The sequence below is a fragment of the Platalea leucorodia genome, assembly GCF_965183815.1.
Source record: "Platalea leucorodia genome assembly, chromosome: 1".
NCBI lineage: Eukaryota > Metazoa > Chordata > Aves > Pelecaniformes > Threskiornithidae > Platalea > Platalea leucorodia.
The window spans coordinates 112,262,991-112,290,985 of record NC_138823.1 but is presented as its reverse complement, the minus strand read 5'-3'; the positions used below and the strand labels follow the sequence as shown (position 1 = coordinate 112,290,985).

The 27,995-nt window shown below is 38.8% G+C and overlaps 1 protein-coding gene across 8 annotated transcripts in view; it reads left to right on the top strand.

Moving 5' to 3' along the window:
• CDK13 (cyclin dependent kinase 13) overlaps nucleotides 1-27,165 on the top strand; it is a 49,473-nt gene extending 22,308 nt beyond the window's left edge. The window contains exons 6-15 of one of the 8 annotated variants that reach the window (XR_014229037.1): nucleotides 5,594-5,783; nucleotides 8,304-8,360; nucleotides 11,119-11,220; nucleotides 11,339-11,416; nucleotides 13,576-13,692; nucleotides 14,655-14,786; nucleotides 17,055-17,260; nucleotides 20,238-20,798; nucleotides 21,961-24,207; nucleotides 24,439-27,165. Coding sequence is in view for 7 of the 8 variants with exons in the window: in XM_082320177.1 (XP_082176303.1) it covers nucleotides 5,594-5,783; nucleotides 8,304-8,360; nucleotides 11,119-11,220; nucleotides 11,339-11,416; nucleotides 13,576-13,692; nucleotides 14,655-14,786; nucleotides 17,055-17,260; nucleotides 20,238-20,798; nucleotides 21,961-22,817 (2,300 nt within the window). In the remaining variant the exon portion in view is untranslated. Of the gene's footprint in view, nucleotides 1-5,593; nucleotides 5,784-8,303; nucleotides 8,361-11,118; nucleotides 11,221-11,338; nucleotides 11,417-13,575; nucleotides 13,693-14,654; nucleotides 14,787-17,054; nucleotides 17,261-20,237; nucleotides 20,799-21,960 lie in introns of all 8 variants that reach the window. The other 7 variants (XM_082320183.1, XM_082320178.1, XM_082320182.1 and 4 more) reach the window with 7 other exon arrangements.
• Nucleotides 27,166-27,995: the final 830 nt, after the last annotated feature.

Below are 27,995 nucleotides of genomic sequence, written 5' to 3'. Positions count from 1 at the left end.
GTGAATATAAAACCAGTAGGTGTACTGACTGACAGCTCTTCCTCCTTTTGACTGGAAGAGGCATTTTTAATTGCTAACCCAAGGGAGGATGTAAAACTTTGCATGGGAGACTCTAATAAAAAAGATCTGGTTAACATCACAGTTCGGGGGTTTTTTTTTTGTGCGTGGATTATCTGTTTGGATTGTGTGTGTGTGTTTCTGTAATTCATTTTAAGATCTAAGTTTACTTTAGATAGATTAAATTTTGAATTGATTTGCAGTACAAATTAACAAACCTTTTTAGACATGAAATCGGTATATATCTCTACAGTACTGTAGTACACCTGTCAAAAGGACACTGACTGTTGTACCTTGTCGTATGACTAGCAGGTTACTTTCTCACGGCTGTCAAGGAGTACGTAGTCTGAAAGCTTGTGGTTTGGAAGGAGGCTATGACAGCAATCATGTAGTCATCAGAGAGTACTTCACTACAGGGTTCCTTCCCTACTTGTATTGTAGCTAGCTTTATCCGGTTTTCCTGGGAAGTTGGGTAAAACCAAACTGATTTGAATTTCAGAAACCTCTAGTGATCTACAGCTTGCCTTGCTGCTCACAAAATAGCTGATAGAAACTTCTTACCCAAAGAGTTTTCATGCTACAGCTAAGTTATCAGGAATGGTGTGACCGCTTGAGTGGCGCTTCCCATTTGTGTGCGCTGTACTGGGCACTGGTCTGGAATGAGTGCAGACCTAATTGTGTGGCTTTTCAACTTGAGCCGTGTTACGGCAAAATGAGAAAAATCCCTGATTATTAATCAAAGATTTCTGATGTGGTTCGTTTACTTTTCCTCTGCTTTCAAGTTTTTTGTTCAGTTTCTTATTTCCCTGTAGTATGTGATGACACAAGGGCAGTATTTACTCCCGGGGCTTCTGTATGCCCTTGGCTGGTATGCCTGTTTCAGAACATGTTTCCGTGTACCTGGAGTTTGGGTTGGATTTGTTTCAAGAGGAGAATGCAATTGACTTTGCAATGGGAGAATAACACTGGCATCAAACAAAAACTTAATATTGGGTGAAAATGTAAAAAGAAGGGGGGGGGGAAGACTAAATTTGTCTTAAACAGTAAGTTTTGTGATATTTAAATGGAAAAATGAGTATAGCAGTGATGTGTTCTTTAGTCTTAAGGTGATTAATTCAGTGGCTATACCTTTATTTGGTGTTTTGCAAATTAGAAAATAGGTTTGTAAAACGTGAGTAGAAAGAAAAGATGAATGCCTGTTTAAGGTATTTAAGTGTAAGGAACTTCAAGGAATTGCTGGACAACTTTTTTAGTTTTCAAGCTCCGTTTGGTAAAATTCTTTTTAAAACTGTCTTGGAATATAGTCTATCATGAGTACTGGAAGAGCAATGTTAAGGAAATGGAAGAGTAAATAGAATCCAATTATCTTTAATCAATCAAGGGGGAAAAAGATAATCTATGTATGTATTGCATAGAAGAAGCTGAGGAGGCTTATTAGCGAAATGAAAATCTGATGGAGTCTCATGCTGAACAGTAAGTACAGAGTGAAATGTTGAAAACCTGTTCAGCAACTGAGCATTGTACATACCATGCACTAACCGAGGCAGGGATCTTTTTTTTTTTTTTTTTAAGCATTTTTATATTTCAAGATACTACTGTAATTCATTTATACAAGGAGTGAATTAAAATTTGCACATAAGGCAGCACTTCTGGTCTCCTGGTTCCTCTGATCTGTATCTGATCAGATATTTTGAGAAACCCCAAACACCTTCCCTATGAAATTACATTTGGAAAATATCTGCTTAAAAGCTGTCATCTATGTAGGCCTTTGGGTCATTCTCACCTCCTGCTCCCTCCCGCCCGCCCCACCCAGCCCAAAGCACTTGTATCTTACTTTGGGAACAAATGAGTAACTTGATGTCCTGCTTTGTTGGATCCGTGTGATTTGATGACAGTCCGAAAAAATCCAGAGCCTGCCTGTGTCACAAAAATGCAAAGTATGTTTTGTTAGGTTTTTTTTGGCCCCTCAGAAAATCCTTCATTACAGATCATCAGTGCCATGTTTTGTTGAGTTACCCATTTTGTATGCATAGCTTCGCAACATTATATCCCAGCTCATTTTGTGTCTTGGTTAAGAAAACTACTACTGTTAGAGCTCCATGACTTGAAAGATATGAGCAGGAGGAGGAGAGGCGTTAATCCTTTAATTATTTGAAACCAGTATCTCACTTTCTGACCCTTATCAATCTTAACTGACAAAATGGTCAAAAAGATAAATTTTTCTAAGTGCAAACAAAAAGAGTAAGGCAAGGATTGTTTCCATCTATGTGAGTCTCCTTTATTTATTGTGTACCTCCCTAATAGATTCAGCTGCTCTCTCTGATCGCATATTCAGAAGTAGGCAATATTACCACTGTTCAGCTGTTCCAGCTGCTGCTCCGTCAACATGCAGTGACATTAAGGTTTCTTATTATCTCAGTAGATGAAGGAATGGAGATGAGCTCTGTGGTATTAGCAAAGGAAATTGGGCACCCAAGGCATAAAGCCCCTCTTAGTGCTTTGTTGCAGCATGCGGAGATGGACTGTAGGCTGCTTCCCACCCCTCAGGTACTTACTTACTGGGAAGTGCAGGTCTTTAACATAACAGCAGTAAGATGAGTAACGTTAAAGTCAAATGAGTGATTCTAGGTTCATGTGAATTGCAGGCGCTTTACTGTAACAGAGCTTTAGGTGTTTTTATGACGGTGCTTCCAGAAATGTGGATATTGGGCAAAGCTAGCACGAAACAAAGGGTCATTTTAAAACGTAACCTCCAAGTTGTTGAACGTCTTGGCCTCATGAAGGAAAGAACAATTATTTCTTCTATTTTGTTTTCCCTTCTGAGAAATCGATATTTGTGTGTCATTTGTTTTGATTGAACTAAAGGATGCTATAAACTCGAACTCAGACTATGCTGTAGTAAGCAGACTTCTGCCTGCGCATAGTTCACTTGTGAAGTCTTCCATGACTCTCTTCTTCTTCCTGAATATCTATAGCTTCTTTCCCTGTTATGAAGGATCAGATCCCCCAATATGATGAAAAGCAGTGGAGATTTGAAATGATCAAGTGGAATAACATAACTGTTTTGTTGTCCGAAACTGTAGATCTCTATCAGAAAAGGGCACCACGTTTGCCTAGAAATAAACTAACAGAAGTTTCACTTCAGTTTGCTTGATACCTTTTTGGCAGCTACAATCGCTTCCAAGTATAGTTTGAGAAATACTGAAAATCAGGTTTAAATGGTTAGACTGCCAAGGCTAGTAGACTAATTTTAATAGTTTCTCATAACCAATGAAGAAGATCCAGCTTTGACAGTTTTTCTTTTTAAAACAAATTCTAACATTGTATAATATGTAGGTAATAAATAGGTAGTAATGCACAAGTGTAATGGATCCGTGCATTTGCTCTTGCTCTGATATGGAGGGAACGTTTAGTGTTTATACTGTTCTGGTGTATGTTTCTTAATGATGAGTTGCAGAGAATATAAATAATCGGGTGTCATCTCCCAGGTACTACTCTGTTTTATTTATGAATTGTCTCCATTGTTGTCGGCTTTCCTTCTTGCGTGAGGGTACCAATTGTGATTGCTGCTTATAAATAGTGGTGAAAAATCCTGGGAGCTAGTGGCAGAGCAGGAAATTGCTCAAGGCATGGAGCCTACTTTGCATATAAACAAGAAGACCGCGTTCAGCTGTTCTCATTAAACAGGTCTGCAATCCCACTGACCCTTCCTAGTCTTTCTCCTTGTCATGTACACACAGAGTGTAGCCTGCTGCCATGACGGAGTTAACTTTCCATTGTATTCCAGACCAAGAAGATACCATGATTGGTATTCAGTTTTGTTGAGCTGACATCCTCTGAAGGGCACATCTAGATGATTCTGGCACTGCAGCATTAATATCAGGTGGTTTGTTTCAAGGCATTATAAATATGTCATGGTTCATACCTCAGCAGTTATCAGTGAAGTAGACCTAACACAGGGTTGCCAACTATCTTGTTTTAAAAGACCAAGATTAGGAGCCTCTGTGCTTTTACCATGCTGAACTGGTGAACTGCATTGGTGAACTCAGTTATGCAAACAGTAACCCAGCACACTTTTGTTCTCAGCAGCTGTTAATGCTTCCTTCTTTCCTTTTGAAGTGATGGGATTGGGTTGTACCTGCTTGATTTACCTCCTGCTCTACCTCCTCTGTACACACCAACGGGGGTATTTTATGATCAGTATTTTGCTTCCTCCATATAACATACAGCAGGACAAAAGGACCTAAATTAAAAACAAGGAGCTCTGAGTGTCTTATGCAATGGCCTGTGGTTTAGCTACTCTATGCTGATCTTTGTTACAAGTTTAACACTTACTGTATGAGTAATCTTTTTTCTGTTTGTTGAATAGCAGATGGATTTAGCATTCTTTCTTCCCTTTTCAGCTACTATGCAAGAAAACAAGTCAGTTCATTAGAATTTGGCCATGTGTGCGCGTGTGTGTACGTTCTGGCAAGCTGAGTTCTCATTATTGCTCCAAGACACTCACTAGCTTCTGAATGGAAACTTCTTATCTAGGACCTAGAACCTGTAATGAGTTCTTGTTGGGCAGAAGCTATTTGTGCTTTAGAGTGGTGGCTTTGAAATCTCGTTGGGGGAGGCTTTTTAAAACGGAAGGTAGAGAGACCCACTTGAATGTGGTTTCTGCATTGCCACCAGTGCTTTGCAGGGACTACACTGTCTTCTCTGCCCCAGAGTTAAGAAGAAGGGAAAGAATTAAGTACTAAAAAGTAGATTGTACTGGGAGTGGTTGTGCTGGAGATCGGTTATTGCTGCTTCTGAAGCACTCAGCGCTTTTCCTCTTTAAGAATACTTTTTTATATATATATATACATCAAAGAGCCTTGGCTTTAATAGCTTTATTTGTGGAATTACACAGGCTAATGTGAGATAAGACCAGATTCTATTATGCTTAGTGTATGTGTGTGGCAACTTGGCATATGAACTCCGTCTTTGCAGAGCTGCTGTTGCTAGTAGGTTAGTTCTGCTTTCTCGTTTTGCCTTCTCTTGTAGGTATTTTTAGTCTGAGAAGGGCAGGCTTATTTCTGACCCAGTTCTACACTGAAAGCTTAAAAAAATCAGTCACCAAATCATGACAGATGAACTAATGCTGTACATATTTTGTTTCTAGATTTCTCCCCAAACTTTACATAGGGACTTAGTTACGTAGTTAATTTTTCTTTAAATAAAATGGATGGAGATTGAGAGCCATATGGAGAGTACATGTCCATCAAGATTAAAGCGCCATGTGGTAGCATTATGTTTGTTTTCACAAACATTTGATTAGTATAATTGTTTACGTGGAAAAGCAATTCTATGAAAACATTTTACCGCACTATATTTCACTGCTGTTATTGGACATGAGGTACAGCTAATAATACAGATATTGCAGAAAATGTAAACAGTTGTATGAAAAATACTTCCGACTTTCAAAAGTAGGCAGCAGCAATGCTTTGGACTGCTATTAAATCAATTTCTCTCTCTCTGTTTCTCCTACCCTTTCCCTTTCTTTTCCTAGGTGCATTTTACCTGGTATTTGAATATATGGACCATGACTTGATGGGACTGCTGGAATCTGGTTTGGTTCATTTTAATGAAAATCATATTAAATCTTTTATGAGACAGCTGATGGAGGGCTTGGCCTATTGCCATAAGAAGAACTTTTTGCACAGAGATATCAAATGTTCAAATATTCTACTAAATAATAGGTATGGATATTACTTAAAGTATGTAAAAAAAAAAAAATTGTATGTTAACCACATCTTTAAGTCTTTTAATCTTCATAGTTCACCTGCTTTAAGTCATTAGCAAAACTTTTTTTTAGATTGCCTAGTTTCTTTAAAATCAGTTGTAAAATACTAATCTGGTAATGTTACTGCTTAACACTGGATCCTGCAATTGTTTGTTAAACTTATCTGTGTTAAAACAGCAGGATTAAGACTTGAATCTTTTAGGTCAGAGTATGGGGGGAAATTATCCGAGTTCAAATGTATTAAAATAGAATTTTAGGACATAAGCGTTCAATGTGTATTCTTTTTGCCATCTCATTTCAAGATGAAGTGTGGCTAGGCTGGTTCTTCATGACATAATCCTGAGGTCATCTTCATCAGTCAGGATAATGCTTTAAAAGAATATTCGATCAGGCATATTCAAACATGCTTTGGCTTGCAGTTATAGCCATAATCAAATGGGGAGAAGAATTTGTTTCTTCTTTAACCACTCATAATTACAAATCATATTAGTAAACATGCTTTTGTTCAGTGTGCAACAGCAGCAAATAAAAAACCTGTGTGAAGATGGCAGATGACTTCAGTACAGAACTGTTGTTCATCAAACCCAGCAGTAGTAAAACCAGGGAGCAACTCTAAGAGCGAGGTTTATAACAGCAAAAAAAGAGTATCTTTACAGAGCAGAGTAGTCAGCTTCTGGGATTTGTTGTCACAGGAGGTTTTCCAGGTAGTGTCAGGGGATTTAAAAAGATGAGATACATTCATGGACAGGATCATTAACGCCTGCTAAAGGGAATAGACAGGAATACCTGTGTTAGCATCCTTAACACAGTGATTGTGGGTGGTGGTTAAGTACAAGGAAGATGAGCCCCAAAGTGAGCAGGTTCACATTTTTTCCCTAAAAATCTACTGCTGCTGTCGGGGACGAAATACTGGGCAAAGTGGATCAAGGGTCCCTTTTGGTAGGGCCCGAGTTTTGTCCCAGCTTTCTCCGAATTAAATTTTCCATTTTTTCCTCCTTTTTTTCTTATAACGAACTAACATTAGACTATTTTCAGCTCTGGATCGCACCTCAGTCTTACCAGATTATGATACAGACTGTTAAACAGATGTACGCATACCTCCACATCACTCACTGTGCCCACACACCTGATCTTGCTTACCTGCTAATCTCCAGTGGTGGTGCTGTCTCTGTGCACCTTTGGGAGCTCAGAAGCTGAGGTGTAACCTGACAGTGGAGAAGGGCGCGTTATGGCAGAGGTGGAGCTTTCTGTTGTACTGTGCTCTCTCCAGTCCAGGATACAGAGTTGTTTTCCCCTAGGACATCTCTTGAGCATTCTTAGACGTTTCCACTGGAAGAAAAAGTTGATAGTTGATCTGAATAATTTTAAGCCAATGTTTCTAAAATCCCATTACCAGTTACAGCCTGAAGCCAAAGACATGGATTATATATCTTTTAGATATGCAGCTTAAATGTCTTTGCTCAAAAATTCATTGATCTTCCACAGATAGGCTCTTTGAGGAATAAGCAAGTAAATTTGAGGGGAACATTTCTTTGTTTATGGGGGTTCTCCAAGTGTTACAGCAATTCCAAGCACACATCTGAGGGGAAAAATGGAATGGAAACTATAACCTGTATATTTTATTATCACAAAATGGTCATTCTTACACACATCAGCAAGTCTTGCCCTAATTTGATAAAATAAAATTTATTTGAAAGTGACATTTGCATGTATTTGAAAGTGATGGGAGTTTTAAAAGCTCATAAGTACAGGAAAACAAAAACCCTGTGTAACATTCCAACATTCATTTTATGTATTAGAGAAGCTTGCGGATAGTTTTCATTTTAAATCAGCCAGACTTTACAGATGATGGGGGCTTCTGGCCATTGCGCAGTGCCTTTTAGCTGTGGAAACTGCCAGGCAAGAGCTCTGTATCTTCTACTCTTCCCCTCATATATGGGAAGACTCAAGAAGGGGTTAGGGGTTGTGTCATTCAGCAAGCTGGCTGCTGGCAAAAATAGAAGCCCTTATCTGGTCGGTCACCCTGATTTAAAGGCCGTATTTAAACTTTACAAGAGGAGAACAGGACTTTGGCGGCTTCCTAGAAGGAACTATGACTGCTGATAGTTGTGCGTTGTACAAATGCTTATGCTAGCAGTAAGGCATAAGAAAATAGCGGTTTCCTGCCTCACTTTTTTTCCTGCAGAGTTACTAATTTGAATGCTTTACAGTATCCACCTAAATTTTGACTAACATCCGATGATGTAAATGCCATTTGATGAGCATACCTAATTTTGCTTACTTGTCTTTGCTATTCAGTAAGTTACTGTATTTGTTTACTGAAGAGATGCATAGATTGTAAGGCATTGCCTCCTCATTAGTATGGTTTGGTGAAGATCAGTTGCAGCTGTCTCAAAATCTCAGACTTCACCTGATTTTTGGGGAGGAAATCTTTAACATGATTAGCCACTAAATAATTCTTTGCTTTTTCCACCAGAGGGCAGATAAAGCTTGCAGATTTTGGGCTTGCTCGGCTGTACAACTCTGAAGAAAGGTAAGAGATAATTATACTGTGAAAAAGCATTCAGAATTTTAATCTTTTTGCATAACTCTAAGTATTATGAGGGCCAGAAGACTGTTTTCTTTAGAGGAGATGTTATTGTACTGTAATACAAGTAATTGCTTAGGAAATGGCAAGAAGTGCATGTTGTCTTACGCTGCTTTAAAACACAGAACTCTCTTTGTGCAAGTGTATTGCTTTTCCAAGTGTTCTGGATAAATAACTGTAGAGAGTGGCCATATATTGATTGGAAATGAAGAGCTGCAGTCCTAAGTAGGTTGCATCAGTATGTAGGTTTTTACTACTAGTTTCTGGTCCTGTAAACCTAAAGTATATTCTTTCTGTTGGTGTACCCAGGAAAAGTTTATTTAGGGAAAGCAAAATTTTTTTGCTGACACAAATTAGTATACAGTTTCTTTTCAAAAAGCATTATTTTTGTGTAAGCTTTAACCTTACATTTGAAGAGGTTCATTGTATTCTTTAGGCAGTCAGTGCTATTGAATCTGCTGGAAATAGAGATAAAAGTTTAAATAAAAGTTATTCTGAAACTTCTTATGACTTGTGCTTCTGTTGTTCTTGGCTTCATTATGCTTGTACTCCAGGAAACAGGTGCACAGTTTTTATGATTAAGAATTTCAGTATTTATACTGTAATGTCATGTGTTTGTCATGTGGAACTGGATTTTCAAAATTCAGGCTGAATGTTCATTGCACCAGTATGTACATCGGGTGGTTGGATACAGAGAATATTAGCTACCTGAGCTTACTTTGATTTCTGTGTGCCTAATTTGGGAAATAATATCCATAATGTTAGCTTTATGAGTATTGTTTTCTCACAGAGCTCTGAGCTTGTTGTTGAACCCGATAGCATTAGTTTCACTGTCTTCTGAGCTGTTATTTCAGGAACATATGCTTAAGTACAATTATGAAAACTATTGAGTATAGTAACAGGGTAAGATAATCTTAAGCACCTGCTGGGTAATTAATTTTTGTTTTGGATGTACTTACAATAAAAGGGATTGATGCCATCCTACCTTCTTATTTTAACGTGCACCAAACTGACCTAATTTTTTTTTCTCTGGTTTACCATGTTCGTTTTTTTTTTTTAATGTCTGTTTCTAAATTAATGTAAATTTTGCTTGTAAAACTAACTGTTCATTAAGAATTGAATGACTGAAAGTTAAATGTCTTTATAGTGCAAATAACAGATTTTACTATACATCAAACAGCAACTTTATTACACCATCCTGCATAAATGAAACCAAGGTTAAAATGTAATTATGTTAGCTAATAGAATTGCCAGTTGAACGCGAGAGGATAATTAGAATCTCATTAGTATATTTTTGACAATTCTTTTGTCATTCATTTTCCTTCTGAGTAGCTTCTGACCTGCAGTAACAGATGTAATTAATGTATGCCAACAAGTGTATAATAACTGCTGCATTAAGTTAATGTATTTTACGTTTGTTTTACTGTTGCTTAGAATTATATACTTTTCAAAAGGGTACATAATTTAGTAGGAACATAAAGGGGAGGAAATAATTTAATTTTAAGTAAATTCCCATTGGTTGTTGTAGTTGTGCTCCTTTAAATGTTATTCTGGTGGATTTAATATGTTTGGAGTAGGAGATATGACAGATTGTGTAAGAAAACATCTGTTCAAATAAAAAGCACCGTATACTAATACATATATGAGTGGTGTATCTGTAGAGAAAGTCCGTACTATGTAAACATTTCCTAGAGGAATGCTTGCTTCAGAGATAAATATGATAAATGATGAGATTGTTTCCAAAAACATACTACATTTCAAAAATTAATTGGGGAGTTTCTTAATGAAAGAAAGACTCGGATGATTTTGCAGAAATGATACTTGTACCACTGAGTATGTTATAAAAGCTTGTTAGACTTTATGCTACGGTTGTTCGAACTCCGCACTTAATGTTACTCTGCTTTCTATTTGGAGTTATCTAGTGTTGGTGAGAGTGAATTATTAAAACTGAAAGAATTTTGGGATCACTTTTAAGACACCCTGGTTGAAACAAAACCAAAACCTAACATCTGTTTTCTGCCTTCCGTTCTGAACTGTTGATGCTGTTATCTTGGCCTGTCCACAAAAAAATGCATGTCTAAGATAGTGGAAATCCTTGCCTTAGCGTGAGGGTGGAAAGGATTATTCCCAGTGACCAAAACGTCTGGTTAGACCTGTAGAGAATTAAAGATGATGTGAAATATAGGAAGATATTGGAAGCATTACAGGCTTTGGAATCAAAATTGTTGAAGGATGTAGTTCAAGAAGAAGGCTTTGTCTCTTTTGCCCCTACTTACAGAGGGGAAAGTGACTTTTTTTCTTCTCAAAATGCTTGTCGAGGTCCTAGATTCAGTATTCTAATAATCAATAGTTACCCAGAAATTATTGTTTTTATCCAAGCAGGTCCTTCTCCTGAAATGACCTGCAATGTAATAAATATACAGTATTGCTATCTGAATAATAATTGAGATACAAGATTGACATAACATTGAGATGGCTATGTGATTATTATTTATATCTTTAATCTGTCCTTTGATAGCCTTGGTCAGATGGTTGTGTTTGCTTTTGTGCAGTTGCAGCTTTGCAGGGCTGGAATTAGGAAAAGGGAGTGGAAGATTGTACTGTTCTTAAACAACACCACAGAAGTAAAGTCCTCAAAGAATCACTTTTTCGGAAACGAGATCATAGTAAAATGATAGTCCTCTCTTTTTCCTCCCCCCAACAGCCGACCATATACCAACAAAGTTATTACATTATGGTATCGGCCTCCTGAACTTCTGCTTGGAGAAGAAAGATATACGCCAGCTATCGATGTCTGGAGCTGTGGGTAAGAGTTTGGTACAGAAGAGTAGCAAGCATAAAACACGCCAAAAATGAATCTTAAATGTTTCTATCAATCTGTATTGAAAGCCATAATGATGGAATTGTGCAAAACTGTTTTACAGCTGCATCCTGGGTGAACTTTTTACAAAAAAGCCAATATTTCAAGCAAATCAAGAACTTGCTCAACTGGAACTTATAAGGTAACTTGCAAGCACCACCACATAGTAGGTCTCTCAATAAACTGTCAGGTTTCTTTTGTTACTGTTAAAATCGGAGATAACGCACTGCGAACATTTACAAGTACTCAGTTATCACCCGGAGTGAGATGTTAGAGGTTTTGTGGGGCATGTAAAGCAAGTGACTTTTGCTCGGACATGGAGAAGGGTTTTTTGTGAGTGTTCTGTGGTCCTAGCAATGTAGAGTTGAATAAGTAATAGGGTTTTTTGTAGAGCAGCTGGAGTTGCCTATTACTGAAGTTGTAAAAAGAGAGTAGTCAAAATGCCCGTTATTTTTTAAGATGATGTTACAACTTCCTTGCAGCAAATCAATATGAAAACATGGACAATAATAAGGACAAGTGGGATTTGGGAGGAGTAGGTACTTGGCATGCTACTGGCCTTGAGTTCTTGTTTCAAGCCTTCCACACATACACCTGGGCTTTATTATTTTTGTGGGAATATTTCTGTTCCCTTACAAACTGCCAGACACTTTATGGAGGTAAAAATTCTGTTTCTTTGCTTTTCTCAGTAAATCATAGAATGATATGTATATAACTCAGTGGAACCAGAGCATCTTTTTTTTTCCCTTTATTCAGCAAGCAAAAATTGCTCTTGATTCTGATATCATAATTGACCTTGTAAGTGAGGAGAGGTCCTCTTCCTAGAAACAAGGGGAAAAGAGGGTGAGTCCTACAGAACTTATAGAACCTGAACAGTAAATGGTCAACATTATTTTAAAAATTAAATTAATAAAAAAAATTACGAAGTTATGTATTGAGATGTTTTTCGAAGCAGATTAAACAGTAGCGTGTTTCTGTGTAATGTGTTATTAGCTGGCCTGGAAAAATGAAGTTTTTAGGAGGTGCGAAGCGTATCAGTGGTCATTCTCAGTGCAAGGAGAACTAAATCTGTGACTTGGGAATTTTTTGCTTTTGAGCACTAGATGGCATTGAAGCACGCCACAGTGCAGTCGTTTGACGTTTTTTCTCTTTGTGTTGTACCTCTGGTACAGCAAACTAAAATTTTGCGATTTCCTTCTCCTGCTGGAAGCTCCTGTTTGTAGCTCATATTTCCTCTTCACTGATGCTATGCGTTTTTGCCTGTTTGAATGTAATATCAATTTTATCAACATCTCTGCCACCGTCATGTTACAGTCAACAATTCTACATTTATCCTGTCTAATGTTCAAAGATACGGCTGAAGTAAATTCTGATAGGAAAAGATAGATTTATTGTTTTTCTTTTCCCTCCCTGGAAGTTACATACCCCAACCAGTGTAGAGTCAGACTGGTTTGCATAGCATTTTGGGGCACAACTAATAGATCATCAGGTCTCTTACACTAACCACTTAAATCTAATAAATGGGAGGGGTGAACTAGGGAAATGTATTTGCAAGATGTCCTTTTATGATACCCTGAATCAGAGTTTGAGACTTTGCATGTAAGGTAAAATGCCTCTTTAGTTCTCAGAAGGTGGCATTGGTCAACCTGTGCTTAGCCATCCTCCGTTGGACAAAATGAGTGGGGATGGAGGGGGAGGAATAAGACTATGGGCAACTCTATCTGTGGAGATAGATGAGGCTTCAGACATAAAACTCATAACTGAAGTAAAAAGTATACAGGTTTCCTAGTGGTTGGATCTTACTTCTGCCCTTAGGCCTTACTGAGGTTTGTTTTTCGCCTTATGTCTTCAGTGTCAGCTAAATTCTCAGTGAAAAGTTCTTTTTCAGACATTTGGTGTATCTTTCTTCACCAGCATTGGGAGTTAAGGACATAAAAGTTAATTAGCACTCTAAACCTGGGCTATCCAGTTCTCCAAGTCAAATACCTGGTGTACTGTCCAGACATAGTTGGTTAAGTTTTTCCAAAAGTTTGTGTGGAGGATGCCTGGGGCAGGGTGAGGCAGAAACAGTGGACTTCTTAAAGTAAGTTTAGTCTGTGCAGGGTGATTATCTTTCGTAGACAATTCACCATTATTTAATGGTGTTGGGCATTGGACAGTAGAGAAATTTTAGCTAAAAGAACCTGAACATTTAAAGTAAAAATATTTTTGTATTCACTGTACGTGCAAGAATAAAATGACAGCTGTGTTCACTTGTGGTTTTGGATCTCATACCCTTTTTTTCCCTTCTTTTTGGTACAGCCGAATTTGCGGGAGTCCTTGTCCAGCAGTGTGGCCTGATGTTATAAAATTAGCTTATTTCAACACAATGAAACCAAAGAAGCAGTATCGTCGAAAACTGAGAGAAGAGTTTGCTTTGTAAGGATGAAGAATTAGTTTAGTTAACTGTAATAACATTAAGTTTTCCTGGAGACTTTATGAACTTCACTATTTTCTGGAGAATGAACATAGATGAAGTGTAAAGAAAAATGGCTTTAGGTTCTTATCCTTCCCATGATATCCACAGAGCTTGTATTAGCCCTTATTTAATAGAAGCTTCAAGAAGAGGGAAGAAGGCCCTAAAATTTCAGCCACCTGTCAGCTTTCACCTAAGGAAACATTTGTTTTCCATGATTGGTACACCTGCTTGTTGTCCCTGTCCAAAAAACAGCTCAGAGTACTTAATTGTTTTTTATTAGGACAACTGGCTATGGCTAAATATGTAGTCTGGTTAACATTACAGTCTTTTGGGTCATAAATTCATTCAACACAGAGAAGTTACCTGAACTGTGTATTCTAAAGTACTACCATTGGACTAGTTTTGTGCAAATCTCACATGTGAAAGTTATGGAAAACAGCTGTAAGCTTATTTTAAAGGGTTTGTTCCCCTCCTTCAGTTACTGTGGGTTTCAGGAGAAACGTCTCATCCTGTTTGTACTAATGAGACTTATATCTTTAAAGCACTAGAATTATTGTCCATGGACCAATCAAAACTGCAGCTCCCCAGGTGCTAAATTCCAAAGTGTAAAGTAACAATATAGTCTTGGCTTAAAAAGGTGGATTTTTTTTTTTTTTTTGTTGCAAGGACAATGTTTCAGGCAATTAAACCACACAAAGCAAAGAAAACTTGGGTTATATGCTTGCACAGGTAATAAAAGGTGAAGTTTATCTCTGCCTCTTACTACCAAGCTCAAGTTGTGAGTGGGTTTTGTTAGGATGTAAATTATCCAAGGACTTAATGATCAATTATTTTGGAAGGGATGTGTTTATTAAAATTTTGCATCAAAGTATGTGATTGAAAATAAAAATGTGATGCTTTTCTCGATTTTGCTCTTTTGTAGCATCCCACCAGCTGCATTAGATTTATTTGATTATATGCTTGCTCTGGATCCCAGCAAGCGCTGCACAGCTGAACAAGCTCTTCAGTGCGAGTTTCTGCGAGATGTGGAACCATCTAAAATGCCTCCTCCAGAGTAAGTAATTTCCTTTGGTAATGGTCCTTACCTCTACGAAACGTGAACATGCACTGATTTCATTAAGCTCGTTGCGTTTCAGTTAAAGTAGATGGTGACAGAACAAAAATGTTGATACGTACAGTTGTTTAATGGTGATTCTGCACTAAAGTGGTTGTGCACCTGAGCGACTCTTACACCATGATAGCAGCGGTTGTGAGGATCTGAGAACTGTTTCATTCCTAGAACTAGTTACTGAGTTATACCTTTAAAAAAAATACTCTTATGTGAATGTTTGTAATGTTGAAAAACCATAATTTCCCTTTCATCTCTGTTTGTCAGTGTCTACTTTTTCCAAGGGTTTTGAGGTCCTCCATGAATCTGAATTGCCTTCTTTGATGGTAGAATGACACTGGGTAGAGAATTCTGCAAAGGTACCTGAGAGTTAAAGTGAAATACCATAAATCGTTTCCTGTGCCAGATGAGATTCTTGGTTTTACAGGCAGGAGAAATTAAATACTTTGTGCAGGGTTTTTCCTGTCGGTTTCTCTGAGAGGAAATGTATTGCAATGTCCAGTAGGGTTTTTGCAATGACTTAATTGTCATTTTAATCAGTACAAATCATACTGGAACAGGCCCAGAGGAAAACAATGAAAAAGTATTACAGAATCTACCGGTTTCATTCTTCCCTCAAGATAGCTGTCAGAACATAGAACATTTAATATTGTTTGAGTAAATTGTACCTTCAAGGCAGTCTGTACTGACTTCTTTTTAATTAGTTACCAACTGGGAAAAATGTTTGAGTTTTATCTAAGAATTTTATTAAAAATCTTTCGAGACTTACCTGTTACGTACACACGGTTGTTACTAATGCTCCTGATGCATGAGGCTACGAGGGTTCATTGCCTGAATATGACTATATATATAATTGAATATCAGTAATCAGCAATCTTAGGCTGTTCACTAAAATCTCAGAACCACTTGTACAGCATGTTGCTTATATGCATTTTAAAGTAAGTGAATGGGAAGAATTTTGGGTTTTTTTCAGGGGCTTGGTAGTGTATCCATTCTAAAAGCTGACACATGGAAATTCAAAACAAACTAGTCATTGGTGTCCTTTTAAAATTAAGAGGAACCACACTCACTTCTGACAGAGTGTGCACAGGAAAGTGTTGACTGTTCTCTTGAAAGACTGTTTTGGGAAGAAACAGCTGTTCATTCAAAGAAAGTGAAAGTGCTGATTGCAAGGACTGTAGGATACTTCTTACAATGAGTTCTTGCTTGCTTCCAGTTGTTTTTGACTAAATACTTGGCAGGTCTTTGACCTGGTATGCAGAGGGAGAGAACGAAGGAAGCAGTTGTCATAATTGTCTTTTCAGTGGCTCTTGTCATCTGTCACCTAATTTTTCCATGCTCCTGGGTGAGACAACTGCTCAGACAGTTATTAATCTGTAATAAGAAAACAGAAGGCACTATCTTTACTGCCTGTCTCAGTATTTCCATTATCTATGAGATGGGTCTGTGTTCCTCAGGAAATCAGAACTGGGATGCCTGCAGGGAATAGTATTGGAAGGACAGAACTGGTGGCAGATGACTTCCTTAGGAGACTTTTGCCTCTGCTTTTATCTGTTTTGAAGGACTGGGATATCCCTTGTTCTTCCTAGTATCCTAACTTTGCTAGTGTCAAGTGCTATTTATTCCTGCAATTCCCCACCCCCCACCCCCACCCCGCTTCCTTGGTTGTCTGTACTGTACAGCTGTAAATATTAGCTAGCTATGTCTGTTACTGTGGACAAATATTTGAACTCATAAGGCAGTAGTACTTTTACAAGCGGACAAAAGGACTTGGTCACCCAGACCCTGAAAAAAAACCACTGTCATGTTGATAACTGTGTTATCTGTTACTCTGCAAATTCTGTTTTATAGCAAGTGTGCAGCATTGATTTTGAAGTCTTGAATTACACAAATAATGAGGCTTTTCATAAGTATGGATGCAAGAAAGTAACATTGATTTTCATTTTAAGATACATGTTCCCCTTTTCTGCCAGAGGGACCTGTGCTTCTGACATAGGCAATCAGTGAAGCAATTTCAGCCAGAAAAAGCAGATCTAAGATTTTGCTTGCTTTGGGTGTTTTCTAATGTATTTCTGAGTTCTAGTAGGTTCATCTTTCAAAAGTTACTTTATGTATCATTTGAGCATTTATTTTACCAACATGGTTAAAATAAACATTTAAAAAAAAAAAATCAATTCTGGGATAAAACTGATTATCTCTAATCATTCTTTGCAGCCTTCCTTTGTGGCAGGATTGCCATGAGCTGTGGAGTAAGAAACGCAGAAGACAGAAGCAGATGGGCATGACTGATGACTCAACAGCAACTAAAGTCCCTAGGAAGGATCTGTCTCTAGGCATGGATGAGAGCAGAACCAACACCCCACAAGGCATGCAAACTTCTTCCCAACTCAAAACTCAGGGCAACTCTAGTGTAGCACTTGGTCAGTAATATTTTCAGTTCTTATAATTACCTTCTACTTGGATTGCACCTCTAGAAATTTTAGATGTTATTTTCAGAGTACTGACGTCTCCTGGATTCTTGAGGGAGGAACAGTATTGTAAGTTAAATCTTTGTTACAAAAGATTTACCTTTGCTTTCGGAAACTAGGTGTTCCTTTTAAGTTTTATTTAGTTTTTCAATCTGGTCAGAGCAACTACCTTGCTCTGTATTTTGAGGGGATTGTATCTTTTGCTCATCTATAATTCTTCTGTGATCCCACAAGCCAGCTGCTGCTCTAAATTCCTCTCAATCTCCATAGATTGGAGGAGCTTTATTGGTATTGATGAACTGATCAGAAGGCAGATTTTGGAAAAGTCGTCATTTCAAATGAAACAGATTCCTTCTGCATGTTATGTCAGTCTACACCTTTCCAAGTTGTTGGGGCTGAACCAAGTTGTAAAAAAAATAAACACCAAAAAAATCCCCCCCAAACTGGTATAACAAGAAGTAGCTACCTAGATTGCACAGCCATTAATTCTGAAACTTAACCAAAGTATCTTGCTTGGAGACCAATTTTATGAGTATAATATAAAGAGTAAAGTAATGGTTTCCTATGTGGACACCATTTGAGATACTCAGCAGTTCGGTGATAAGTTCCCTCATAATATGTAGAAATATGCAGAGTAACAATACCAAATGGATACCTGATGAGTTTAATTTAGATCATTTTTGATTATGCAAAGAGACCATAAATCCTATAGCACTGACTGATACAGGAGATCAGCTGAAGAAAAAGAGTAAATGCATTCACAGGGCCTGAAAATTCCTTAATAAGAACCATCTTGAATCAACTCTTCATTTAACAATAGAGCAGAGCTCCAAATACTCTGTGCAAAGCTATATAGAAAATAGTTCTTTTGATCATATTTTATTGCAATTTTTTGCCTCTTGCTCCTGTTCATCCTGTTTCTCACTGTAAGCCAGCTGTGAGCTTCTGCCACTCCGTATGTTTAGGCTAAAGTTTTGGCAGCAATTTCAAGCATGACTTTCTGTAGCCCTTAAAAGTTTTTCCCCTGCAAATGAAAACTGTATAGAAGTTTAAAGAGTCTGAAGGATAGTAGTTATTCTCTTTGTGCTTTTATAACAGGTAGCCTAATGAGAGACTGGTGTATATATATTAGTCATTAATACTAACCATGCAAAATAAACTAAACAAATAGACAAGGAATCATTCAGGCCTATATTGCTGTTTGCCCGTATGTACACAGAGAAATATATCTAGGTAGAAAAGAAGACAATTTAATTTTCAGTGGAGATTAGACAGTTCAGCATAGAGGATTTTTCTGTATTAAGCAAAACAATTCTGGAAGCCATAATGCACCTTAGATAATATCAATAAGGCACACTAAAGAGCTCCATGTACAAATGCATGCTTTAAACAAAACTGCATTTGTTTCTGAGCACCCCAAAAGAAGAGGTTAAAAACACCTTGGATCAATTGCTAATGTTCTGATTCATGAATGAGACCCTAGTTATTGCATCTTACAATGTAACAGGAGCTATGTAGAGCTCAATAATTCTGTTTTGGTAGAAACTGCCAGATTTCCTAGAATACAGCTCGCTCTTGGAATGCATTTGAAACTAACCAAAGAGTATGGAATAGGTAGATTAGTTTCCTTGTTGGCCATTTTCCTGCTGAATTTTCACTGAGAGAAGGTTGAGTGTTGAGCATACCATCCTCAGATGTTACAACTGTCAGCTGTTAAGCATGACATCTGAGTGAGAGCCAGCAGTACAAGGCATTAAAAATGATGCTTTTTTCTGTATTGCCAAATACAATGCAAAAAGTGGTGGGTTTATTTTTATGTTTATATAAATACATAAAATCGTTGAAGTCCCTGGATCCTGCCTGAGTAGGTTCCAAGTGCTTGTATCCTGGTGCACATCCACAAGTAGGGTAGTGGGTTGTGGGTATTGCAGCACTTTCCAGCTGTGCTGCTCTTAGTCTTGCAAGGCAAATACTTAATATTTTTGTGTGTGTGACCATTTTTTCAGGCATGGCTTTGAATCTACTATGAATTAATATATTGGTGAATTAGCAGAATGGCAGGGATAGAAGAGGACAGAATGTGCTCCTGGGTTAATCTGGGTTAAAAAAATTCGGGGCTCTGCCAGCACAGTCACACACACTCATTTTTTCATTTTTAATGACTTTGTTCTCTAAGTCATCTACTCATGGGGCATGTGGAAATCCATGCTGCTTCACTTCTCCTTTCAAAATAAACTACCACAATGGGTGTTTGAAACAAAGAAACTACTTTGATATTCTGACTTCCTTATTCATATTCCCATGCATCGTCATAATCTCCTCTTATTTGTGGCAAACTCCATTTCATTGAAGAAATCTTATATCATCACAAACCTGCATTTTCCTGCTACTCAGTGATTGACTTCTTGTCCTTCAAACGCAACACTTGCTTTTTCATTTATACCACTAGCTTCTGGGTCACCTAGAGCCTGGGCACTCGAGCAGGTGTTGGAATCCAGATGCTGAATTAGAATGGGCCAGAATATGACTGGAAATGCATTTTGCAGATGGCCACTTTTTAACAGAGGGATGTGATATGTCAAAGATAGGAAATTTTGTGGGGATTGGAAATCTCACAGCTGCCTAAAGCAGGTGGCCTTAAGCCCCAGCTTAGTTGTATTGTGGAAAATTGAGCTCCAGCTTGATGTTTCTCATCTGTCCAAGTGCATGTGCACACCCCTTGGAAGTCACTTTCTTTCTATTGGATCTTCCTATTCCATTTCCTATAGATGCTCCCCCAAAGGCAGTTAATATGTAAAAGCATTCCATTTCTATGTTGTCCAAACCCATGCTTTGCCAGTTGTGTCAGCCGCGCTAGATGAGTTTTACTTGTGAGTTTCTGAATATGCCAGTTCTAAATAATGCTTAAAAACACCTTTTTTGTCTTTAGCAAAAACAAGCACTGGACAGCAGTTAAACCAGAATGAAGTGGCAATCCTGCTAAACCTGCTACAGTCTAAAACAAGTGTTAGTTTGGCACAATTTGCCCAAGTGTTGAATATTAAGGTAAACCCAGAGACTCAGCAGCAACTAAATAAAATAAATCTTCCTGCTGGAATTTTGTCAGCAGGTGAAAAACAGTCAGAACAGCAGCAGCAGCCGCCGCCGCCTCCGCCACCACCGCCGGAACAGGAGCCTCTAAAACAGCCGACCGTCACCCAGCCTCCTGTACCACCTGCTCAGCTGAGTCAGCCTAAAGTTGAGACTGATGCTGCCCAGGCAGCTGTACAGAGTGCATTTGCTGTTCTGTTGTCTCAGTTAATAAAGGCTCAGCAAACAAAACAAAAAGATTTTGTGTTGGAGGAGAAGGAAAACGGATCAGGAAATGAAATGTCATTACAACTCAGGCAGCCTCCAGAGCCCACCACTCCTGTGTCTGTCAGCCGGGACGACGTGGAATCTCCGGCTCCTGGCTACCCACATCTGATCAAGTCATTATATACGTCTGCAGGTACTGAAGGTCTTTATTGCTAACCAGCAGATACCTTGAGCAGTGGAGATGTAATAGGTTGGGGATAAAGAGTTAACATGTTAACCCTATGAGTCTGCGTGGGTACAGGAGAGATGGTTAAATTGATTTTGTCACGCTTTATGTCTAGATCAGAATTTGTGTCTTGCTATAACAGGTGCCATGCAGACAGAGCAAAAGATGATCCCCACTCTAAGAGGTACACAAGTGCCGGTAGTATTTCTGATGAAACAGTCACATTGATCATTATTTGGGGGGGTTGGGGTTTTCTTAGTGGTGTTTGTGGTGGAGAAGACAGTCTTCTCTAGCAAATTCATAAATGGAATTTGCCAATTTTGACTGTGTGTTTAGGTAAAGCTATTTTGGGGAGAGGGTATTTTATGTTTGGTTTTAATGCCAAGTAGAGCAATTTCTTAGTGCAAATTCTGTAAGTGGTTACCCATAACTGTCACTAACACACATGGTTGAAGGTTTCCGTTGGGGTATAGTAGTGGCTTCCTCAGTCTTCTCAAAGTTTAGAGCTCTGTTGCTGATTTTTTTGGATTGCTATTTCAGTTTTATTATATGGTGGTTTATGTATTCCTCTGTGGTGTTTGCAGCTGTTGAAAGAAATATTCTGAAGTGGTTTGGGGGTGTTTTTTGAGGTGGTTTTTTTTTTTTGGGTGGTGGTGGTTTTTTTTTTGTTTGTTTGTTTGTTTGGGTTTTTTTAACCTTAAGTTTTGCTGTTCCTTGATAGGGCGGCCTTTGTCCCTCAGGACTCTTATCCCTATTTGCAAATCTTTTCTGATCCTTCTTTGAATTTTCTAGTGTTTATGTGTTGCTTGAGGTTTTTTTTGGTGGTTTGTGGTTGGTTTTTTCTTTGTTTTTCTGTTTTGTTTTGTTGTTGTTGTTGTTGTTAAGGAACCTGTACCGTTTTTCTTTTAACTGTTTGCCTAGTAATCTTATTTTGAGGAAAACCTGCATCTGAGGCAAATGAGCTGTTGCCTTCTCCAAAATAATCTATCCCACTACCAATAAATTTAACTAATAAGTTGATGAGGATTGAAGTAACAAACCTCTGTATTGTTCCAGGAAAGAGCCCTTTCCTTTCTGGTATTGCTGTTGTATATTTTTATTCCAAAGCTTTTCTTTTTCATCTGCTTAGGTCAAGAGGATTTGGTTAGGCAGTCTGAGATGAGGATTCTAAACCGAACACCCGAACAAGAGCGCCCTCGGATCTTGCCTCCAGACCAGCGTCCCCCAGAGCCACCAGAGCCTCCGCCACTCACTGATGAAGACCTTGATTATCGGACAGAGAACCAGCATTTGCCTATAACTAACTCTTCAGGAACAGATCCTCACGCAGGGGTGAAAGCAGCTCTTCTGCAGCTGCTTGCGCAGCATCAAGCTCAGGCGACAACGGAGGAGCCAGTACAAACGAGCGTGGATTATCAGGCTAGAGACTCCTACGTAACAGGCCCAGACTACAAGGATAACTTTGGATCGTCGTCCTTCTCATCTGCCCATTATGGCAGTAGCGATGGAATAGGAAGCGGATCATCAGGAGCATTAGAAAGGAGGAGCTTCCTTGGAAACTCGGATATTCAGTCTTTGGATAACTACAGTACTGCTTCATCTCACTCTGGTGGTGCCCCGCCTCCATCGGCCTTTTCAGAATCCTTTCCCAGCTCAGTAACTGGTTATGGAGACATTTACCTCAACACTGGCCCCATGCTATTTAGTGGAGATAAAGACCATAGGTTTGAATACAGCCACGGCCCCATCCCGGTTCTGGGGAGCAGCAGTGACGCTTCTGCAGGGCCAGAGAGTACGCACTCTTTGCCCACAAAGATACACAACTATAGCTACGGAAGTAACTTGCAGGAAAACCCCAGTGGCATCAGCCACATGCATGGACAGACTTGGACTTCTCCTGCCCAAGGACCCGGCTATTCCCAAGGATACAGGGGACACATTAGCACATCTGCAGTGAGAGGGCGAGGCAGAGGATTACCATATTGAGTATCTGTTTTTCCTCAGGCACATCATTTTTATCTGGAAAAACTTTTTTTTTTTTCCTAGCTGCAGTTTAAAGCAGCAATTCAACAGACTTGAATAATGTTAATTCAACAGCTTTATTTTTATGTGGAAAAGGGTCTTGCATACAGTAGGAAAAATGAAAAATGCTTAAAACTCATGCTGTCTGAAAACTAGATAAATTGATTGTACATGTTCACAAACTCTAGTTCTGAATTTTATTTTGTATTTTGGCAGTTTTAAGTGGATGCTAAATTTAGGGACATCAGCTTTTTATGGCACTCTTTCAGATCTTCTGAACTATGCACATTTGTGCTTTTTTTGTAAGTTTGGACCAACTTTTATGTAAAAAAAATTTTACAACAATCAAAGCAGGGCACTGATTTATTTGGTATTTTTCTTTTTACAGAACTACCTTTAGTCAAAGGTCACTGTCAGTCTTTGCACTGCTTTCAGTGTTATTGTGGAAGGTGTACTTTGTGCTCATTTCAGATAATAAAACACAACCTTTCTCTTGATGCAAAATTTTATAAATATTTGGTCAATGTTATTTTTCTTTTCTTTCAAGAAAAAAAAAAAGAATGGATGTTCTGGTAAAATGTTCTCTCCATCTCCCAGGCTTGTTTATATAAAAACTGTTTTACTTGAATGGTAAGTGCCTTAACATGTAAGCTTAAGGTCTGCAAAAATTTGGAAGTACTTTATAGATGGATATGAAAATAATACCTAAACCTAGGTAATTAACATGAAAATTCAGATAATAATATCAACTCAAATAGGTCATAACCTTGTGCTGTTTACTTCAGGTGGGCCAGTTATTTAGAGACCTAATCTTACCTTGATGAAATCGTAATTTCCAAATTGAACTTCATGAGAAACGTTGAAAGTGAGAAGAATGAAGAGTGTAGTTTTTCCTCAGCTCCCTCTCGGAGTTATAGTAAGTGTTTTAGTTCCTCTGCCAAATAAACTCTACTTTATCTGTCCCTACCAAGTGATGAAATGGTTTTTCCTCTTAAATGTTAACAGCAGTAATTACTTTACTTTGTGTGAAAAGCTGACACTGTCGTCTTTTTACCACAAATACTGCACTATAAGAATTAATCAAAGGAAAAATGCCCAGTATTTAAAGCAGCAGCAAAACGTTTGACACTAGTTCTAATTCTCTGTAAACTTGTGATTGTGCCAATTAATCGATTTTATATCTGCTATTCCGCAGAACGTTTTAATATTGGAATCGAGTCTCTCTGAACAGCTGATAAAATGACTGTAGTTGAAACTCTTACCAAGAGCCACTCCTCGTATTAATTACAACTTCCAGCGTGGTTTTTTTTTTTTTTCCTTTGACAACAAGTGGTCTCTCTCCTGCAGAGAGGAGGTATGGTTATATTTTGCATGTACGTAAAAGAATGTTTTAAAGCCCATATTGGAAACAATTTTCCAACTGATTATCCAGTTGACAAATCGGTACCTTATGTAACTGAGTGTTTAATTATTACTTTTTAAAAAGTAAAATTTCTACTTACACTATTACAAACGTAGTCTTGTCAGTGACTTTTTGGATTTTCAGAATAGAAGCCAAAGTTCTTGGTGTTTTGTTTTGTTTTAGTTGAAAATCCTGGTTCCTATATGGCTAACTACCACATTGTAGAGCATGGAGAAACTCACTTCGCTAGCTACGTAGCGTTTGAGGATCTGGCAAATGAGAAATGGAGAGAGAGTCGTGCTGCTTATGATGTCCTGTAAGTCTGGCAGTTGCCTTCACTAGACACAGTAGAAAATCCTGCGATCTGCAAATAAAAGCGGCCTGGTCAGAAACAAGTACTTATGACCTGAATAGCCTGTGCTTGAGAAAAACAAAAGCTTCAGGTGTGAATGACAGTGCATTGGATAGTTTTCCTTGAGTAAGGACACCCTGTAGCCTTTTTCTGCTAGTAAAATTTTAAAGGCAAAAATCATTAGTGTCATTTAGATATGGACAGTGTCAGCTAAGGCTTTTTGTTTACTAATCTTAAAAAAACAATCCCACAGTGATGCACATAGATTGCTTTTTTTCAGAATCGAGCAAAAGACTTTCCGAGCTCTTAGGCAGTTGCTTTCACTGAAAACGGTGCAGTCTGGTGTTACTCTCCTGCACTTCAAATGTAACTGCAGGGGATAGTTGGCTAAAAAAGCAGGTAAGTTCAAATGGAAGGTAGATCTCAGAGGACTAAATGATTTGACTTCCAATACAAAAATGCAAGGAAGACGTTGTGTCTCCTGCTGCTTCTCTTTTGGAGATAAATTTTCAAGTCATTTAGTTAACCTCGTTTAATGCAGAGAAGTCAGTCCCCTCTGCATGTGTAAACGACAGTGCAGTTTCCTGACGCGCTGGCAGTACTCTGACGTTGCATTGTTCCACCAAAACACATTTCAGTCTTCGGCCATGGGAAAAAAAAAAAACCAAAACAAAACAAAAAAACAACCTAAAAACCAAACCAAAAAAAACCAAAACCCAACAGCACGAGTAATCCTGACTGTAAGAAGAGAGGAGATGCAATAGGCAGTTGACTTCCAGATGAATCAGAAACGATACTTCGGCACACTGTGGCAGATGCGTACTGCACAATGCCTTTTCCCCAGATTCAGTTCAAAGATTACTCGCCTGTGACTTTGAACGCTGTATTTGCCTGGGACAGCTGTGTTGGGGATAATTTGGAGGGAAAGTTAACATATTTCCGTATGCGATAACTCTGAAGAGATTACCTTCTCCGCAACCCGGGAGGTCTTCTTGGCTCTCTCGCTGACAGCCTTTCCTCCTGGGCAGGCAGAGGCTGCGCGTGGGCTGCGTCTGGGTGAGGAGCTCTGCCCTCCCTCCGCAGGGCAGCCCTTGGGGTGCGTGCCAGGAGGATTTCTCCCCGCCGCCACACTCCCCTGGCCCCGGAGTTGCGTCTGGGCGAGTTAGTAGCCGGGCAACTGACCCGATCTAAGGACTGTAGGTCCACGTTCATTCGTACCGGACCTGTCTATTATCTATCAAAATTTCTTTAGAACTAAATCACATGATGAGGTGCTTATGTCAGTTCAGAATTTTGCCCTTTTGAACAAATTTCACTCGGCAGAGGGAGTCTGTACTAGTTTGGTATTTTACATCATGTGCATTTTTGATGCAGTAGTAGACATTCTGAAAACCGCATTATTTTTCTGTGGAGCCGTGGCTTTTGTTACTTTCCCCCTCATTCCTTTGGGTTTACATTTTCTGTGCTGCAATTCCAAAGTGTGCTACAGAGACCTGGACACTACATCGAAAAGTAAGTGTTGTGTGTTTGTATTTCTAAATAAACATAGCAAAATACTGTAATCATGGACTATCAAGTAGCGAGTACTTCATTATTTATATTAAGTGGTCTTTAACCATACCAAGAGGAAGAAAGCGAGCACGACTGGACTGCTGTGACCATGACTTAAAACGCTTAGACTATTATAATACTTAAAATCAGCCAAAGGAAAAGGAAACAGCTTTTATCATAGATGGCTAGTTGTTGTTATCTTGAACAGAAGGAGCAGTGTTAGGGAAGAGGTGTAAAAATACATGTATCCTTAAATGTTAATATAATTTCTTGGGAAAAATAATTTTAAAATGGCAAACTTCTATATTTTCTTATGTTTCCATAAAACATGGTCTATGTTAAATTTTCTCCATACCATGGTAGTGTAAGGTGCTTTCTAGAAGCAGAGGTGATAAGTGCTGTAATGTAAGTTCTTACGGTTTTGAGTGCTCTTCTCCTTTTGCTTGGTGCAGGAGGCAGTTTCGGTTTTGGTGAAGTTTACAGTTGGATGAGTTTAATAGATAATTGTGCGGTAAAAACTGAAGTACTGAAGTAACATAGGATACCTCTTGTCTGCGGGCAAATTAGATCTCAGACCATGAATTCTGTTTCCAAGAGAGAAAAATCTCAGATGTATTTCTTGCATTCTTCTTTTCGTTAATAAAACACGCGAGTGTTCTACATACGACATTTCTCCAGTCTATTCTGTTACACTGTTTTTTACATGGGGAAATTCTGGCTATTTCCTTTCTTGATAGTTTTGGGATGTTCTGTATACGCGGAAGTGTGTCATGAAATTAAGGAATCACCAGAAAACTGATTGGAATTCTGTATTTAAAAATGAAATGACCTTGGGTTGACTTAAAATCGAACTAACTTTTGCTTATCAGGGTGAAGAATACTTTATTGCAGGAGTTATTTCAAGACAACCTAATTTAAAATAATCAAACTGTTACGCTTCAGCTTGCTTACTCTTTGTTATTTTAAGCCATTTGTATATAAAATGTATTGTGCGGCCTGTAAATAAAATACATGAAAACTTCAAGTCTTTCATTGTTTTCCCTCTCTGGTTGTCAAACGGCACTTCAAAAGAACGCTGGGTTCAACTGAGGTGGTCTTTTAGTATCCAAATGAAGATAATTTTCAGTGTGTTAAAATTCTGCAAGTTGTTAAAAAATTATTTACTGCTCCAGTGTTTTTTTCAAAGGAAAACCACAGCGACTGGCAGCACGAGTGCTTGTTGCTCAAGCGGGGCTCCTGGTCCGTGCAGGAGCCGAGGTGCAGCGTACCGAACCAGCGAGCGCTGGTGGTGCAGCAAAAGCAGTGCTGGGCGTGCTGGGGGAACCGGGCACCTCCGGCAGCGAGAAGATGCTGCTGTTTCCAGCACCTGTTGCGTGAGCTTTTCAGGACGGTGGGCTATGTGTAACGTGACGTTTTTTCTCGGTGCTGTCCAAGCAGAAGTGCAGTGAATATTCCCCACCGCTGTCTCTTTAAAGAGGATGGTGTGTGCGTTAGAAGTAATGGGAACTCAAACCCAGAGAGCCAGGTATTTTCAGTGTCTGTACGCTGCTGGTGAAGCACTGTAGATCGAGCATGGCTTCAGCAACCGCGCTTCGAATGCCTGAGGCTTCTCTGCTTTTTTCTGATCGTATCAGCTAATCTAATGAAAACGTTTGCATCTTTCAATAAATGGCTATGCTTCTATCCAAAAATAAGCCACTTGCTGTATCTTTGGTACTCTTAACTCCAGACCAGGCAGGCTGCTGCTGTCATCGCTTCAGTAACTCGTCATTGCGCAGGTCGGAAGATGGGCGGTGAAGCGGCAATAGGAAGGTACACGGGCCGGCAGCAGTTACGT